At 34.6% G+C, this 19,135-nt stretch overlaps 2 protein-coding genes across 4 annotated transcripts; one reads left to right on the top strand and one right to left on the bottom strand.

The window, feature by feature from the left end:
- Positions 1–2,581: 2,581 nt before the first annotated feature.
- On the top strand, positions 2,582–12,035 carry LOC108199980 (chloride channel protein CLC-e). Of its 3 annotated transcripts, none has more exons than XM_017368016.2 (7): positions 2,582–3,005; positions 3,390–3,780; positions 4,017–4,217; positions 6,049–6,236; positions 7,327–7,881; positions 9,072–9,283; positions 11,433–12,035. In XM_017368016.2, exons 1-7 carry the CDS (start codon positions 2,706–2,708, stop codon positions 11,491–11,493), a joined length of 1,908 nt encoding a protein of 635 aa, XP_017223505.1. In that variant the 5' UTR covers positions 2,582–2,705; the 3' UTR covers positions 11,494–12,035. The 3 variants fall into 3 exon arrangements, with proteins under 3 accessions (XP_017223505.1, XP_017223503.1, XP_017223504.1); XM_017368014.2 differs by having other exon boundaries at positions 5,770–6,236; XM_017368015.2 differs by having other exon boundaries at positions 2,583–3,005; positions 5,770–6,236; positions 9,075–9,283.
- Positions 12,036–12,326: 291 nt separating this feature from the next.
- LOC108197114 (alkylated DNA repair protein ALKBH6 homolog) lies at positions 12,327–16,348 on the bottom strand. The gene is made up of 7 exons (XM_017364625.2): positions 16,140–16,348; positions 15,970–16,030; positions 15,840–15,878; positions 13,662–13,774; positions 12,953–13,196; positions 12,834–12,880; positions 12,327–12,702 (listed from the first exon to the last, which is right to left on the bottom strand). The coding sequence occupies exons 1-7, from the start codon at positions 16,251–16,253 to the stop codon at positions 12,529–12,531; spliced, it is 792 nt and encodes a 263-aa protein (XP_017220114.1). The 5' UTR covers positions 16,254–16,348; the 3' UTR covers positions 12,327–12,528.
- Between the last annotated feature and the right edge of the window lie 2,787 nt (positions 16,349–19,135).

The raw sequence follows: 19,135 nt of genomic DNA, 5'->3' as shown, positions 1-19,135 counted from the left end.
TAGAATTCGTGTAATCAAAATCAAATACGATCTATTATAATATCTAAATCATATATAATTCATTAAAATCTCAGTTGACTGAATATAAGTCGTAAATCTTGTAATATACAGATGTTTTTGATATATTTATTTTAAATTTATCATAGAAATAAAAAAATTTAAAAAATATGATTTGTGTTTTTAATATGTTCATAGCTTCCTTGTTTTTGTGCATTTCCATTTCATCTTCTTTAGTAAACTCGGAGAGAGATTTAGGCAGTTATTCATCCTTCCTTAGACTCATTTTCATCAAGTCTGACCTCAGTATCTATTTTTACAGGACACGTGGACCTTTCTTTATACAGTTGATGTAACTAATTTTAAGAGACAGATGATGCATCTTCATCTTCACTTTCCAGTGAAAGTAATGTTTCTTCTCAAGCGTTAGAATTTTTCACTCCTTCCTCTTTTCTTCCCATTTTTAATTATTTTACTTCTTGTATATTAGAAACCCGCTCTGATACCAACGTTATTTAATAATTCAAATAATGAGATAAAATTGTAGAAAAGCGGTTGAATACAATCTGTGTATGATTTCCAGTAGTTTTTCTAAGAATGATTTATATGATATTTTGGGAAATCTGTAAAACTAGCATTGATTCTGGGATAATGGTGAATATTGCAAGAACTAACCTTTCACAACAAAAAATTATTCGCAATTGGGTTTTTTTTTTTGCTCCGATATTAGTTGATGTAACTGATAGTTGTGAATATTGGGATATAGATAGTGTTTATGGGAAGGACAATTGCGATCAATGATGGAGCCAGAAAGATTTTTCTAGGGGGACGAAATATATCTACTACTTACGCTAAATGATATTATTATATATCACATTTTATACCTGTATTAACAATAAAAATTCATATTTTAAGTTTTTATGAGAAAACATAATTAATGTCCTCACCTTTCATTGAGAAAATTTAATAATTTAATTATAATTCCGCCGAGGACAGAGAGCTACACGAGTTGCATGTACAGAGACTCGTAAACAGAACAGACAGAGTAAAAAGAGAAATTGACCAATATCCAAACTAGTAACGTCTCCTGGTTGTGCATTTTATATTATTAAATTGTATAAATGATATAGTTTTATTTTGTAAATTAAATAAATACAAATAATATAGTACTATAAGTAATGCTTCATCCATAAAATTGAATGCAAAATGACATAATAATTGAAGTGGGATGATTTAGTTGGTGCTGTTAATGCATATATAAGGACCTAATTTAAACAAAATTTAACAAATATCATTTTATGAAAGATTTTATAAATGATATTGTGTATGAAGCATTTTTCTAATATTATATATATATATAAATTTCAAAAACATGTGAGGGGCCCCCTCTAGATCCCCTCTCTGCGTCACTGATTGCGATGTAACTAGTTTCATAGCTGATGTATGTTCAATTGCTACAAATGTTATTGTAATATTTTTTAGATTAAATAATTCAGACATTTCATGTGTTGTGATTTAAAAATAAAATGATTATTTGTCTAGCTTATTTTTTATTCCACAATCAAGTTGTAGTTGACGGTTAGGAGATTTGTCCCGGCTGAATAACGATAGCTATTTTGTTAAGTGTCTTCTTAATAAAATCATTTGTCTGTCAATAAAAATTGTTTAGCTTACCTGGAATGACAATGAATGAAAATAAAATGGGATCGATTTATGAGTAATTTGATGTACATCAAACTTTGTTCCCAAATAACATGACAAATGTATGACTAATTTTAATCAGATAATTTACGTGTATAAAAGGATTTCATTATTATTATGATAGTGAAATCAATCACAATTTAGGAATATTTTTTGAATACCTGACATTTTCATCGATTTAGATATAGGCCTTGTTTGGAAATTAGAGGTTTGGGGCAAAATTAGAGGTTTGACCACTAAAATAGGTTAATGGGGGTGTTTGGAAATAAGAGGTTTGGGTAAAATTAGAGGTTTGGGGTGTTCTAGAGGTTTGACCATTTCAATCCACTAATAATAGCGTTTGGTAGTTAGCGGATTGAAATAGAGGTTTGGGCTCAAAAAATTAATTTTCAAAAAACTAGTTTGAGGAGCTTTTTGGGTTAGCGGTTTGAGTATGTGTCAAAAAAACTCATCAAACAGCTATTTACCAAACAGTTTTACAAGAAACCGCTAATTCAATCCGTTTGTCAAAACATCTATTTAAATCAGCTAGTCAAAACATCTAATTCAATCCGCTAACAGCTAACTGCTAACCGCTAATTCCCAAACAGGGCCATTAGTATTTGGTAGTTAGCGGATTGAACTGGTTCGGATCTAAAAACCTAAATTTGAAAAAGCTACTTTGAGGAGTTTTTTTTAGATTAGCGGTTTTGGTTTGGGTTAGAAAAAGCTAATCAATCAGCTATTTACCAAACAGTTTTACAAAAAACAGCTGATTCAATCCGCTAGTCAAAACATCTGATTCAATCCGCCAGTCAAAACACCTAATCCGATCCGCTAACAACTAACCGTTAATTCCCAAAGAGGGTCATAGTGTGAATGTTTGAGCATAAAATAAGAAAGAAAAGGAAAACGAGTGGGAGCGGCAAAAGTTGTCATCTAATCATCCATCCCAAACAGAAAGCGTAGATGAAATAGATGATACAACAGCAGACACGTATGTATGTCCGTAGCTGAAATGCTGAATAATGAAGGTGATTATGGGGATAAGCTCTCTTGTGCTCCCCCTTTTCACTCCGTCATCCTGCTGCCGTACACAACTCAACTTCAAGTCTTGTAATAATATTCACTACAATTCCTCCTCCTCCTATATATCATCAACAAGAAGATTTGTTCCTTGTAAGTCTAAATACACCTTCCGCCGCCGTGCTCTTCCTGAGACCACCGACGACGACGGTGAAATTCAAGGCACCAACACCGCCACTATAATCTCTGCTTGCTTAGTAGGCCTTGTCACCGGCATCTCTGTCGTCATTTTCAACAACCTTGTAATTTACTCTCCTTTTCCTTTGTCAAAATTATCATTTCTTGTTTCGCTCCTATCATTCACAATATTACAGGCGCCTATGACGGAGAGTCGAACTTGAGACCTCCGCATCTTTGGGGCAATTAATGCCTTTGTGCATATTAAATTGTGAGAATATTAGGGGTGACGTAGAGTTGAACTTGAGACCTCTGCCAGAGAGCTCTGATATCATGTTAAGAATCGGTCCATCTAACACCATAAAGAGTCAGAGGAACCACAAATGAATGTTATGCTATATTTCAACAAATTCAATTCTAAGCCTTTACCCTTAATTAGATATGCATTCCTAATCGTTTTGCACAAGTGATATATGTTGTCACTATGTGACTAACCTCTATTCATTTAGGTGCATGAAATACGTGACCTTTGCTGGGATGGAATTCCATATCGAGGTGCCTCCTGGCTAAGGGAGGTGCCCACTGGTGTAGTATGGAAGCAAATTGTTCTGGTACCAGCTTGTGGTGGCTTACTTGTTGCTGTGCTGAACTATATTCGAGCTTCTCTTCAACTCCCTGCTGAGGGAGTGTCGACATTTAGGGTCAAAGATGTGCTGGAACCAATTTTACGGACACTGGCTGCCTGCGTCACCCTTGGAACGGGGAATTCGTTGGGGCCAGAAGGTCCAAGCGTTGAAATAGGTTCATCCATTGCAAATGGAGTGGGAGTTTTGTTTGACAAAGCTGCTCAAAGCAAGCTATCTCTTAGAGCTGCTGGTTCAGCTGCTGGAATTGCTTCTGGTTGGTCTAGATTCATTATTATTATTATTACTGAAAGACTTACCACCATTAATATGGCACGTGGGAGCGCAATGTATATGTTGCCCTTGTTTTATCATTATTACTTATTAGCAAAAATATTAGGGTGCCAATTTCGACCTTTTAAAGGAAGAATTAGAAAATAGTATGATCTAAAAGCATTTGGAATCAACATTTTCAGACACCTAGTGCTCTTTTTATACTTTAATTGTTTTCAGGGTTCAATGCTGCTGTTGCTGGTTGCTTTTTCGCGATTGAGTCGGTGTTGTGGCCATCGCCAGATCAGACATCCTTATCACTGACGAACACAACTTCGATGGTCATTCTTAGTGCTGTTATAGCATCTGTTGTGTCAGAAATAGGTCTTGGTTCTGAGCCTGCCTTCACAGTTCCAGGCTATGATTTTCGTTCCCCAAGTGGTAATTTCATATAACTCTTTTTTATCTGTAACAACCATGCATGGTTGCATCCATGGAGACAAAAAGCATTATCGAACTTAGATGAATGTACTTGTTATACTTTCTGACCTCAATATAGAGGGTACTCCAATTATAGCTGCCTCTAAAAACAAGGTGCATTTAGTCCTGTTTATGATTTTTTGTTTTAACCCCATTTTTACTGCACTAATTGTTTCCTAACTGGTTTGCTGTGATTGAGAGTTCCTGTTCTTTGAATTTATTCCTGCTACTATTTTGTAATTACTAAAACTTTAAACCATTAATAATGATTGTATACCTTTTCTATATATAAAAGGGGTGGTTAAATAGCTAATACATAATTAAGCTGGTTAAAAACTTGCAGTTTGGTCATGTTGTTGAAAAAACTTTCAAACACATAACTTTGCTTCATATAATTTTCAATCGAATGATCATGCTAACAGAAACTTACACGAACGTTAAAAGTCATTTGACTTTTAACATTCTCCGTTAAAATACCTGTTTACCCGACCCGACCCAATCCTAATTACATAAATCCTCTTGATTCAAAAAAACCTCTTTACTCAGTTGTATCTATAAACCCAGTTGTGCTCCAGTTGCGTGATTGCTTAAGGATCATGCATTATGTGCACTATGGTCTTAGTAAAGCTCGTGTCGTCTTCACAATTCATAACCTTGAAATTAGAGCACATTTAATTGGCAAAGCAATGGCATATGCAGATAAGGCTACAGCGGTTGGTGCACAAGACCGACCTCAAACACTTCTATTGTTGTGAATTTTGGATTGATATTCCTCCATAACCTTAGAACTACTTCTTATTAATTAACTCATTCTTGTAACTGCACCTTATTAAACCTGCCCTAATTAGTGTAACTGCTTCTCTTTATTAGTGTAACTACAGGGGGTGATGCTTATTATGTTTGGGTGATGTTTTTGCATTATATTTCTTGTTCCAGTGATCTTTTTGAAAGATGGTTATTTTCCGTTAATGTTTTTAACAAAGTTCACGGGGATTACTGATATGCAAGTTTTTAAATACTTCATTAGTTGACTGTGAGCTTTTTCAACAACATGACCAAACTGCAAGTTTTTAACTAGCTTAATTATGAATTAGCCATTTAACCCTATATAAAAGTGGAGTACACCCGCTTTATTAAAGTGAAAATACCAACAAGTTGATTCTTCAATGCGGGAACCCCCAAAGCTATAGATACAACAATTTATCATTGGTAGTAGTTCGTTATTTATTAATATCTTTTTTTCCGTTGCTCCTTTTTTTTTATTTTTTGAGTTTTCTTTTGAGTACATTTGTCTGTTGGATATCCTTTTTTAATAGAAGTGGAACAAAAAACTTTTTCCTCCAAATAAGTAAGGTTGCTCATTCATTTATCTTTTGTCGTTTCTCCTTCTTTATTCTTTCTGAGTTTTCCCTCGAGCACAATTTTTTGTTAGATATTCTTTTAAATGAACAAGGAAGCAAACACATTTTTCCCTCAAGATAAGGTTGCTCATTCATCTATTATGCATTTTCAGAACTTCCGCTGTATCTTTTGTTGGGTATCCTGTGTGGCCTTGTCTCACTACTATTATCGAAGTGCACATCTTTTATGGTAGCAAGTTTTGACAATGTTCATAAGAACGTTGGGATACCGAAGGCTGTTTTTCCTGTATTTGGTGGCTTGGCTATTGGGCTCATAGCATTGAAATATCCAGAAATTCTCTACTGGGGATTTGATAATGTTGATTTACTGTTAGAATCTCGGCCATTTGTAAAAACTCTCTCTGCTGATCTGTTGCTTCAACTGGTTGCAGTAAAAATTGTAGCAACTTCATTGTGCAGAGCGTCTGGGTTAGTAGGAGGATATTATGCTCCATCTCTATTCATTGGAGCAGCTACTGGAATGGCATATGGAAAATTTGTTAGTTTTGCAATTTTTCAGTCTAATCCAATATTTCATCTCTCCTTGTTGGAGGTTGCGTCACCACAAGCATATGGCCTGGTATGAACCTGGAAGTATTTTATATATGAAGTGCTTTGATTTCAGAGATAGCTCGCACATTACATGGTACTCTTTTGTTTCTACAATGTGTTTGATCATTTCAAATCACTTCTTATTTTTCTACAGTCATTTGGTTGGGTCCTTTGTCATCAACTATTTTTTACTCTTTTTTTTTTCTTTTTTAAATATATGCAATTTGCTAGCTGCATCTTGTAGGTTAGATAGTAATGCCACTTCATCCTTTTCCCGAACTCAGCAACTATTTTTTTTGACTTGTATTCCGCATACAATACATCTCATGTTCTTTCTGCATAAACTAATCTAGCTACTACCATCAATAAATAGACAGTGTTTCTGACACTTGATAAAAGACGCACGATACATCACCGGTTACATAGATTTAAGAGTCAAAAACTAAAACTACGTGTGAGAAAAATGCTTACACTTCAATCGTAGCATCTTTTGCTTTGAGGGCATAAGTATGGAATTAGGAAATAGCGACAGCATAAGTTAGAACCTTGAGAGAATGACACTGATAATTATCTTGGAAACTCAGAAATTTTATGACATATTTCTGTTTGTTTCTTCAAGGTTTTGTTCAATTTCTGAATCAATGTTATCGTTAAATTCATTCTTGCGAATAAGCTTCAAATGCCCTTAAGAGCATCTTTAATGGGAGGCACCTTCCTTTTAAAAATTTGCTCAAATGATTGGCATTCGAAGTTGCCAATATGTTTAAATAAGTATAATTATAAATAGACATGAATGTCTATGTCTTTAATGTGAATGTATGTCTTTTGCTTTTTTGGGAGGTTTCCAAAAGTTGGCAACTTTGGTTGGCACTCCCCCCACTTTAATGGAGATCCAACAAGAGTGACATTCCACATCATGCCACATTGCATTTTGGCACTCTTTTGGGAACCCCCTTTAGAGTTGCTAAGGCATCAGATTATAAAAGTCTTTTTGTATGATCTGGTGTCATCATGAGGCGACCTATGGATTTGTAACTGTTATCCATTTATTTTCTCTAATCTTAAGGTTCCTGTATGTTCCTAGTCATGATATGGTTTAATGAGAGCTTTTTGTGCAGGTTGGTATGGCTGCTACTCTTGCTGGGGTGTGTCAAGTACCTCTTACTGCAGTTCTGCTCTTATTTGAGTTGACTCAGGACTATCGTATAGTTCTTCCACTTCTTGGTGCTGTAGGAGTATCGTCATGGATTACTTCAGGTTACACAATCAGAAAAGACGCTCCTTCTACTACTAAATTTAAAGAGAAAAACAAACATACAGCACAACAACCCAACACATCTTCCTGCAATGTGCTCCCCCTTGCACCTTCACTAGGTGCAGAGGGGTCTACTGCATTTAGCATTGATGGAAGTGATTATTCACTCTGTGTAGATGACACTGATAAATATATGATTGAGTTGGCCAAAAGGATCCTTGTTTCAGCAGCCATGAGGACACAGTATGTGACTGTGCTGATGAGCACTTTACTAGCTGAGGTAGTGACAGAGATGCTAGCTGCGAAGCAGTCTTGTGCAGTTATCATAAATGACAAAAATCAATTGGTTGGTGTACTGACATTGGAAGACATTCAAGAGTTCATTAAATCGTCAAAAAGAAATAAAATGTGTCCCAAGGTAACTCTCTAGCTGTTACTGACTGAGGATCATTTAATCAAGTCTCTAGCTGCATCATAAATATGTCATGTTCTATCCTTTATGCTTTGGTTAATAGGAAAGAAATGAGTTAGGAATAGACAAAATTAATGGGACAAGAGAAGGATACAAGAGAAAAGTATGTAGAAATGAAAGAATATTATGGCAAGGTTTGTGAAGAAAATTAGTAGGAAAAAAAATTGAGCATTTTTTCAGTTTGATGGGTTACGGCTCTAGACTTTGTTGTTAGACATGGAATAGAGGAAACAACCTAAGATGTAAGAATTCACATATAGATAGCAAAAGTTGCGTTCCTTTCCCCAACATTTCTATTCCTCCCAATTAAGCTGACCATTAGGGATTGGGATGCCAGGGTTCTTGTGGGCATGGGAAGTTGACTTTCATGCAGTTTATAATTGCATATTTTTTTTTGTAAAAATGCACTCACTTTGAGAGCCTACAAGTTCAAGGTAATGCGAGGCAATATGTATTGTACACTAAAATACTCCCTCTGTTTGGATATATTAGTCTCTTGATTTTTTTGCATGCACTTTTAAGAGCTTTGACCGCACACCTAAAATTATTATTTTCAAAAAAAGAATTTGTGAATAAAAATATTAGTAATATACTTCTATTCACAAAAGAAAAACTTTAGAAATAATATAGCTCTTAAAAGTGCGTGCAAAAAAGTTAAGCGACTATTAAATCCAAACAGAGGGAGTAAATGTTTTGCCACTCCCGTAAAGACCTAATACGAGGTGACATGTAATGTGCCCAGATTTAACGTTCTGCCACTCCCTTAAAAATATATTTGACTATATTCCACAAATGGCCTCTTTTCACATGCATATTGCGTAGCACGAGTCACTTTTCAGTTCAGTTTTATTTTTTGAATAGATATCTACGAGTAGCAAACAGTAGATCTAGGGGCTTGTATTCTTTTCCCCTGCACTATTATCTGAAATCAAACCATGATTTTGATAACTATTTCTTATTAGCTTTTACATTCGAATCCCTCCTGTAAATACGTCTCTATTAACATTCATTATTTTAGATATTTTTCGTCGGCTCATTAACATTCATTATTCTAGATATTTTTTGTCGGCTCAGTATAAGTTTTAAGAAGTGTAGTTTGTTCATCTGCCTAATTAATTGATTGATTTTCTGTTTAGCAGGAGCTTCTTGTTTCCGATATATGTGACTCCAGTGATGAAATATGTGAGGTATCTTGGACAGTAACACCTAGTATGAGTCTCTTTTCAGCTCAGTTTATCATGAATAGTTATGGTTTGAGTCGGTTACTGGTTCTTGTTGATCACAATGAGAGGTACAGAGGGCTCCCTGTTGGGCTTGTAGACAGAGAATGCATCACTCTTGCTTGCAGGTTAGCTTTCCAGATTTGATTTGCAGTATGATGTTATCCTAAGTTGTCACTGAATCTATGTGTATAGCTTCTAAAGAGTTCAATGCCCTGATGCTGCCCTAAGTTATATGTAACCCTCCCAGGGTGGAAAAGTATATTCAAAATGATAAATAACCATAAAAATCTCCCCTAAATATCTATGCTGAAATTCAGTAAGCAAGACACTAGCATTTGAAAGTGAAAGGAAATTTACGTATGCCAGGGACTAGGACCCAAAGGTAAGTTACTTTTTTGTTGCGTCATTAAATTTATAATAGCTTGGTATGTATTGTAAGTACACCTAGAGGGAGGGGGGTGAATAGGTGTAAATAGCTAACTATATCAATTTTAAACTTTTACCGAATATTTCAGCTTACTGTTTTCAGACAGTGTGATTATAGCAGGCTATTATGCAAAACAGTAAAGTGCAGAAATGTAAATCAGACACAAGCAATTTTAGCCAGGTTCGACCCCTATGTCTAATGGTCTACGTCCTGGTCCCTTACCAACTTGGTAAGAGAATATATTATTACTGAAAATTTCAACAATTACAGAATAATAATATATCTCCCTTTTACCCAGTCACCTAAAGCAGCTTGCTGAAACCTTGACCAGACAGAAAATAGCTCAACACTTTAGTCCCCTGTGCACCTGTTCTTGAACCCCTGAATTCCTTGAGCTTCCCTCCTTGAATTCACCTTGTTCCTCGAACCTTAGCACCTCAGACCTTGTGTAGACTAATTCTATCTAACTCCCCCTTTGTTCTATACTAAGAACCCCGCTAGCTTTAGTGACTAACAAATACAAACTTTGAATAACAATGAGAGATTACAACTCAAACTATGCTCTCTAATAAGATATGAATCGAATACACAATATAAGCTCAGAAGAGATTGAGAATGTTTTCAAGATCGTGAGTTGTTAGCTATTTCTTTAAAACAGCAAGCCGTTTATATACTGAAAGCTATAACGGCTATATTGAAACAAACCTCCATGAACGTTGCACCATGTGAACGTTACAGGTTGTTTGTTCAATGCTATACACCATAGAAATAGAGGACTGAGTTTTAGAAAGACGTTTGAAGCAACAGTCCCTATAAAAATGGGATAAGGAAGTGTGTTGAAAAGATTTGTTTAAAAGCGTAACAACTTCCTTGATTTTAGGAAACGAATATTATTAAAAGTACTGAGCTTATTATATGTATATTTAACTCATATACTAATTAGAAAACGTACACCTTAAGTCCTAATATTTGTAGAAGTCAACAGCATCGAATCTGTGAAGTGTTCTGCTTCTGGTAAGACTGCATTATAGCTTGCTGTTTTGAAACAGCTCGCTATAATTCTGTTATAGCAAACTTCCTGCAGCACAAGGTTAGAAAGACAACATGGCAGGCTATAACAGTATAAACTAATCATGTCAAGCTAAAATAGGAAACAGCTTGCTATATCTCTGTTACGTATAAAACCTGCAGGATCAGATTAACTACTCAATATAGCAGGTTGTAACAGGTAAAATACATTATGTTAAGCTGAAATGATAGTAGCTTGTTGAAGTGTGTCATCATCAAAACTCGGGATTTACATGTATTTCAATTTTATTTTATTTTGGACTTGGAACATTAAAGACAGATAATGGCATAAATACTGATGGCTTGATATAATATGGTTTTGAATTTACAGAGATGTGATGTATTTCATTTGTCTTTATTTTGTTGAAATTAGATAGAAAGGACACATAACCGGTTATGTTCATTTTGTTACAATGATAATGATTGGATACATTTTTGTTGCCTAAAGGCAACAAGTTTGTAATATTTACAGAAGGTGTCAAGTTGATTAAGTACACTCATAGCATACAACTATGAGTACTGACATTAAAATAATTAAAATATGATGGTAAAAGACAATGTTGTATATAACATGCACACAGGGCATTCTACTCATTATTTTATTGCCGAAGTTCAAGCTGCATAATATTAAGCTTTAGAATGTTTTTAATCTGCTGCACCAAGAGGATTAAGCAAATTACAGTCCTTAACTTTTGCATTCCATTTTCCGAAAACTATTCAACTAGCCATTCGGAAATGCATTCCTCACCGTATATGTTTTTAATTTTGATTTCATGCAGAGCTTTTGCAGCCCGAGAATCCCTAGGCCGGCTCTCCCCACCAGAACTACCCAACAAATAATTTTCAATACAAGGCTTCTTCTTGCAGACAAACATCAGGCTAATTAACAGCATTACTAGGCATTGTAATGTTGTCCTGTTCCGATATTTTTGATCAAAATTTCATAGGTATCTCTTCATCCCCAATCTGATCAAGGACTAAGCTCGGAGCATTGTTTCATATAACAGGGAACTTAGACACAAATGACTGGACAATCTATATATGGATTCATATAAATCATGCAAGGCTCTGCGGACAAAAAGAATCACTCAAGGTTCAGGGTCGCGTAATGTGAATATGTGATCATTTTTATAAGTTGGCATTGTAGATGCTTCCGTACATAACAATACTTCATATTAACATAGATACGTGACAGTATTATTTTTTGTAAAATATGATGTTTTGTTCTTCAAATTTTCCAACAAATATATTCAGGTAATGGCTAAAATTACCAATATTTTGTAAAAAATTCGGCCATTTATGCTGGCTGAATATGCGAGGGTATACACTAGCTTACAGAGGGGTGAGCAATATCGAAGAAACGGGTATATGTTTATTACTCACTTTGTCCCAATGAATGCTTTTTAAGGCTCTTTTAAAGTATAGTTTCACAATATTTTTAAATTTTTTTTTTCTGAATAAAAGTTTGATGTCTAAATTTATATTAAAAAAAGAAAATTTTCAAAAAACATTATGTAACTAAACTCTATTTGAGCCTCGAAATGTGTGCAAACAATGAACATATACATCCCACCGGGATGGAGGGAGTAATATATTATTAAATTTTCTTTTTATTGGATTTCAAAGTTTAGGGATATTTAATTTAAACTCTATCCTGACGAAAGAAAACCATATAAACAATCTTTTAAAATTCAATACTCCATTAAAAAACTTAAAGGTATCTTAAAATCAAAGAATCATCAATAATCAGTTTAGAGCTCACAAAATCCGAATCAAATACACCTCCCTGCAATAGCAAACTAACATTTCCCTCTAATTTCACAGCATGTCCCGAAACATAACGAGCATTAACACCTTTTAGAACATATGACCAGTTTAAAACTTGAACAACTTTTTATTAACCTTTGGAACTACTCGACAGGTCAATGAGATTCTGTTGGTAGTTCTGCGAATGCTATTTAAATCCACATCAGTCCCCTCGCACAAGTCCTCTGAACCTGTTATCTGATTTGCCCCATGATACTTTAAAAATTCACCAACATTCACCACCTGTATTGACATAAACTTGAAGATATAAACCATCAAGACATTTGTAAATCAGATTTGTGTAATCAGGTCTCAGAAACAGCAAATCTGATTCTGAGTTGTTGACCACGTTATGCAATGTGCCAAGTGCTTACCCTATCACCCCGCTGCACCGGAATATCTTCTATACCATGCATGTATTCTGGTGAAAAGAAAGCGTCTTTAAAAACTTGGCCAAATCAAGATGATATAAAAAGCATTTTAATGTGACTACCTGAATAAGCCTTATCTTTAAAGATTAGTAAGCTCCGGGGCATCAATAAAACGGAGAAGGGCTTGTAAGTTTTCTGCAGATTACGATCTGGAGCTCCTGTACCAGAAACTATATCCTCCATTCCGTTTCCTGACTGGTTCGTAGAATTTGTCAAACCCAAATGGGGACTAAAGTCCATTACGACGGGAGAACCCAGAGAAACAATAGCTACTACCGGAAAGTAAGCAGGACCATCTTGATGAGGCTGGATGTCACCAAAAAAAAAAAGTTTCAGCAAAATAATATTGGAATCAATGACACCAGACAAGGTAATTATACAGATACAAACAAACACTTCTTTCTCAAAACTATTCGTCTTTCAACAATGTTAATCACGATCATCACAGTTAAGAAACTACCTCCTTGGGGGAGTTTGGTTCATGGTAAATAAATAGCCCCGGTTAACAGGAATTAAAACTTTAGACCATGTGCTACAGTGCTAGTGTTTAAATTAGCAATTTGATTGAATGAAATGGGAAACTCCTTCCCGTTAAGCAGGTGCCCAAGTACTTAAGATTCCAAATCATTAAAATTCCCTTTAACGATAACCAATCCTAACAGCCCTTTTTGCCTCCATTAGAAATATTTTTTTTAAAAAAATACAATGCATAGTATGTCCAAGGTGCAATAAAACATGTCTAGTCTCAAAATGTGCAATGTTTGAGAATACCATTATTCCTTGATTAGGTTGGTATTCATTGATAAGCACATGATTAATTGCTGAAGGAAACATCCTTGATTCATCAAATATCTTTTGAGTAATATTTGTCAGCCATGGAGGTACTGTAGACAACAAAAACCAGGTAATATTAAGTTTTGCGTTACATCATTATTAGTTAATTTTACTTCCTAGTCCTCTGTATGATACAAATTACTGTAGAGTATATCCAAAGCTAGCAGACTAAAAAACGCCAAGGAATCTCAGAGGCAAAAAGTACAAAATAAGGGAAAGCACAGACTGTAATGAGAATTAAAGTCAAGAATAGAAAATAAGAAAATTTCTTAAAAGAGCATCCTGAAAAATTGGAGAGAATTAAGGTAGAGCTTGAGATCCTATTCTTTCTGCAGCATCCTTCAAACCCAATATTATATATTATTATCCTTCCGCACTCTTTATGAATTCTTAGGTGATCAAAATACACTTTCCTTCGTCACACAATGCCATAAGAAAAACTCACTTCCCCACTTCCAAACAGACCACTACACTTGTATCCTTTTCAGGTAATATGTTACCTGAAACCAAACCTAAAACGAAAGAGGAACTTAGATTAAGAACCGACAGAAAAAACAGTTTAGTTATGATTCTACACCAGTAACCCGATAAAATATATACTACTTTTAACTTAAATACCAAAGTCAGAACTGTAGTCTGTTTCTGGCTGTTTTTATAAAGAAACTTACCTCCCTCGGCCCTCCCCAGTTGCCTCTTACTCGTCATGTCAGCTTTAAGGATCAATTTATTACCTAAAAGTCAGTCTGCGCTCTGTTTCTTCCCTTATTTTTTACCCTCATAGAGCTAGGCTGCAAGGGCACCTTTCTAAACACACCACATATAATTTTACATATGTAAAGTGTGAGAACTAGAAGCAGTACCCCTAATTCAATCAGCATTTATGACCCTAAAGAAAAAGTCTAAACACTCAAAAGGGTGTTTTGTATGCAGGAAGTCATAACCACAGCAATAAATAATAATCATTTAAGAAATTTTAGCAGGTTTGTCCATTCATGTTTGAAACTTTTAAAACTCCAAAGTATACTAGATTTTATAAAATGAATGAACAACAGAGTGTATACGATAACGTATTACAAGGCTACTGTGTGAATTGAAGAAAAAATGTTAAGACATGTTAAATTTTGAGGGATCCATTGCACTGTGATATGAGCAACCTCTGACAATTGGGTTCCTTAATCAATTTTAATTTAGAAAAGGGACTAATTCCAGATTCTGCACCCAAAATACCTTAATATGTAACAATAAATATGCTCCATATAAGATAACTCATGATAACATCTATCAAACAACAATCATCGCTGACGAAAAAGTCAAGCAGGAGACCAAGGTAATGAAGAACAGAGGACCAACAAAACCTTTAAGAGTTCTATTCCAATTTTAATCCGATCCAGCGATCCTTGCTAAGGGTATTACAGCCAAGATCAGCTCCAAATTTGTATATATGTAATGAAAAAAAACGAACTTTTTAAATGTATAATCTCCTCCCACAGGTAGTAGCAAATAAATACTATGCTCTTGTATGATCGTGTGAAGACTAAAACTATGATTGGACCAAGAACGAGATAGTCAGACACTATATTTCTTTCTTAGATAATTATTTTCTTCTATTTACATAAAACTAAGTATCTGACTGATCATGTACAAAGACTGGGATCACTGTTTAGTTAGAGCAATTAGTTTAAAAAAAATTCACAGTGAAAATCGCCAGTTTCATTGCAATGCATTATTCCTGCCAATGTAGACCACATTTTTATCTGAATATGAAGAACAGTTTGTAAATGTGCTGTAATACGGGTGCCAAAGTTCAATTAAACATAAAAAAGCAAACCTTAACTGAACTTTGAAAAGTCTTGACTTGTTTAACTAGTTAGTTCATTGTTGAGTTGGTTTGTGATTTCTATAGGTCCACAAAGTATTGCACAATATACACATTTTCTCGCAGCCACAACTTGATCTAAAAGTTTATTCCATTTAAACCAAATATCGCAAAATATTTCCCTGAAGAAGATAAACAAGATACAACCGCAATACCAACAAAAACAGGCATTAGACCTTTTTCATAACACCTATAGGAGCAAAAAGAAGCATATTACAAGTATAAAGAAGCCAACTTACATTCTTGAGCTAATAGACCCTTTTCATGGACAACCCCTCCTGTGAAAAGCAATAATGTTATCCAAACTCATGATCATAAAAACAATAATAGTTTTACTTATAAGTAAAATTAGAATGAGAATAACGATACCCCAGTTTTGCAATCTCCTGTTTTTGAGGGTTTTCCACTTGAAAGCTGGAGCTTGATAAATCTGCATAATAAGCAAAAATAAAGAGAGAAAGATTTGTATAATATAATTACGAGAATGCATAGACAACATAAAAGATAGAGTGGATGATGAAGTTTGTAAGAAGAGAAACATGATCGAGGAGTTGGTCGTGTTGGGGATGGGTTAAGAAGTCAGGTATGTAGTACAACGTTGGCACATCCCCAACTACAAAGCCCTGCAACTTCTCCTCTGGGCCTACTTCCATTGATTTTTCTTTATCCTTCGACTGGCCGACTGTTCAATAGTGTGTGTTCAGGTCCTTCAGGATCGATCAGATTTCTTGAATCCTTGACGATGGTTTATTGGATTTGGATTTTAAAAATATATTTTTTCCCCTTCAAATCTGAGTGTATCTAATTCTCGTATTAAAAATTATCACAATTTTGAAATATATAATTGAAATTTTAAATTATGTTATGAAATCCGGCGATATTCAGTTAAGATTTTAGTTTAGATTTTAAAATTCGGGTATTCGATGAGATTTAGGGAATTTTTTGCGGGTGGGCGGGAATGAGGAAGGTTTTATAAAAATTTGGGGATCGAGGATTCATGTCTCTCCGTCCCGATCCCCAACTCCGATTGTATGTATATGCATAAATAATAATATATTTATATATATTATACTAAATAAATTATTAAAAATATATAGCATTTATAATATAAAAAAACTAAAAAATAATCTTTATTCTTATTAGACGATTATTATCGCGCTCAAAAGAGAACCAATGCTTAAAATAGGATCATAGTACACTATAATTCTGCTGCAGAACTTATTTTACATAGATTTTCAGGATCTAAATCTAAATACATGTTTTTTGCATCGTTGTCTGTGTTTAAAAGTAATTTCAAAATATAATAAATAAAAAAATAAGACATTTTTTTCATGTATCTGTTGTAGAACCCTAACAAATACTAAAAATAAGGTAAGGTATCTAACAATTCTGTGCCTAATGGTTCCACGTGGAACATTACCCATATATATTTTGTAATTTTAAAATTATCATTTGTTATATTCTAAATCAATTTAAATATGATTTGATATAAAAAATATGAGAAAATATCATTTTCTTAGTATAGTACGAGTTAGTAGTTTATTTTTTATTAAAAGTATATTATGTATTATAAAACTACTCTTTTAAAAAAAAATAAAAAATTCCCGAATCCCCCCCGTTCCCCGTTCGGGGCAGGGATCGGGAGGAATAGAATCCTCGTTCGGGGTTCGGGCAGGGTCGGAGATCGATATTGAATTCTGGGATCGGGGGCGGGGGTAGCACTCCCTGATCCCGAAGTGGCCCAGTGCCCATCCCTAACAAGCTACCTCATCTCATTTCATATCCTCTATAAGTGGTGGACCCATTCTAAAATTGTTAGAAAAATTGGAGTTTTTAAGAATATAATTTATTATATTCTTGATGTTAGTTCCAAAATCTAATGATTGGAAATAGTTCCTTGATATGGGAACTTAAACTTTCATGTATGGGTTTAAAAAAATATCTTAATGAAATCCATAGAGAAATAGAGTTGAAGTTAGTGGCTTGAAAGAGTTTAAAATGAGAATGTGATATATACAGATTCATTGAATCTGAACAAATGAATCTGGTTAGTAACTCTGATAAATACAGATTCATTGAATCTGGTCGGTAACTCTGATAAATACAAATTCATTGAATCTGGACAAATGAATCTAGTTAGTAGCTAAATACAATTCATTGAATCTGGACAAACGAATCTGGACTGTAACTCTGTGTTTAATTTTGTGGCTTCAGTTACAGCTTGGCCTCACTACAAATAGTGAGCCTGGACAACTGAGTTGAAAAAACACAGAGGAAACACATCGCACCCTTCATTCTCTTTCTCTCTAAACTCTCTGTCATCCCTCTATATATAGTTAGTGCTTTAGAGTGTGATTACTCCGGCGACTGAGGTACCGGTCGAAGTTAAATTTGTTGTTACTGTGAACACCAAGCTAGGAGCTGTTTTATCGTGGAAGAGAAATTGTAGGCGTCCAACCGCAGTGTAAGTGGGGGCAATTATCTCTTCAAGTACAGTCAGGATTTCGTGCAAGGCCTGACGACTCAGCTATTTTATTCTATACTTCCGTACACAGTTATAGCTATGGTGAACAGTATGTCTTCTATTTTATCTTTATCAATTTACTCACTAATATGTATGATACACGCTTTCATGTATTGTTTCATTAACTTACCTTGGTTTGTTAAACATTTTATATAACTGGCTCCATGTTGCTGTAATAGTATTTACCTCCAACATTCTTGAAGATATAACTGCCCCACTTACACTGTGTTGGGACGCCTGCAATGTCTCTTCCAGGTAAAATAGCCGAGCTTGGTGTTCACAGTAAAAACAAACTCAACTTCGACTTATACCTCAGTCGCCGGAGAAACAACACTCTAAAGCACTAACTATCTATTGAGGGATGACATAGGGTGTAGAGAGAAGGAGAATGATGAGTGTGATGTGATTTTTCATTTTTTTCAACTCAATTGTATAGGCTCACTATTTACAGTGAGGCCAAGTTGTAACTGAAGCCACAAGATTAAACACAGAGTTACTGTCCAGATTCAATGAATCTGTATATATTACATTCTTATTTCAAGCTATTTCAAACCACTAACTTCAACTCTTTTCTCTATTGATTTCATAAAGAAAAATTTTTAAACCCATATTGTTAGAAAAATTGGTGTCTTTAAGGATATAATTTATTATATTCTTGATGTTAATTCCAAAATCTAATGATTGACAGTTATTCCTTGATATGGAAACTTAAACTTTCATGTATGGGTTTAAGAATTTTTCTTTATGAAATTGATCCATAGAGAAATAGAGTTGAAGTTAGTGGTTTGAAAGAGTTTGAAATGAGAATGTGATATATACAGATTCATTGAATCTGGACAAATGAATCTGGTCAGTAACTCTGATAAATACACATTCATTGAATCTAGACAAATGAATCTTGTCAGTAACTCTGATAAATACAGATTCATTGAGTCTGGACAAATGAATCTGTACAATAACTCCATGTTTAATTTTGTGGCGTCAGTTACAGCTTGGCCTCACTATAAATGG

This window comes from Daucus carota, chromosome 8 (assembly GCF_001625215.2).
Source record: "Daucus carota subsp. sativus chromosome 8, DH1 v3.0, whole genome shotgun sequence".
Lineage (NCBI taxonomy): Eukaryota > Viridiplantae > Streptophyta > Magnoliopsida > Apiales > Apiaceae > Daucus > Daucus carota.
Note: the sequence above shows the minus strand (reverse complement) of the source record. Positions and strands in the feature narration are given on the sequence as shown.

Bases quoted from the DNA above. Each gene is read 5' to 3' on its own strand.
- LOC108197114 (XM_017364625.2), bottom strand. From the start codon at position 16,253: ATGGAAGTAGGCCCAGAGGAGAAGTTGCAGGGCTTTGTAGTTGGGGAT. The intron at 16,031-16,139 runs GTTTCTCTTCTT...CTTATTATGCAG, and splicing joins ACGACCAACTCCTCGATCAT to ATTTATCAAGCTCCAGCTTT. The intron at 12,703-12,833 runs GTAAGCACTTGG...ATGTCAATACAG, and splicing joins CGGTGCAGCGGGGTGATAGG to GTGGTGAATGTTGGTGAATT.
- LOC108199980 (XM_017368014.2), top strand. From the start codon at position 2,706: ATGAAGGTGATTATGGGGATAAGCTCTCTTGTGCTCCCCCTTTTCACT. The intron at 3,006-3,389 runs GTAATTTACTCT...CTATTCATTTAG, and splicing joins TCGTCATTTTCAACAACCTT to GTGCATGAAATACGTGACCT. The intron at 9,284-11,432 runs GTTAGCTTTCCA...GATTTCATGCAG, and splicing joins TGCATCACTCTTGCTTGCAG to AGCTTTTGCAGCCCGAGAAT.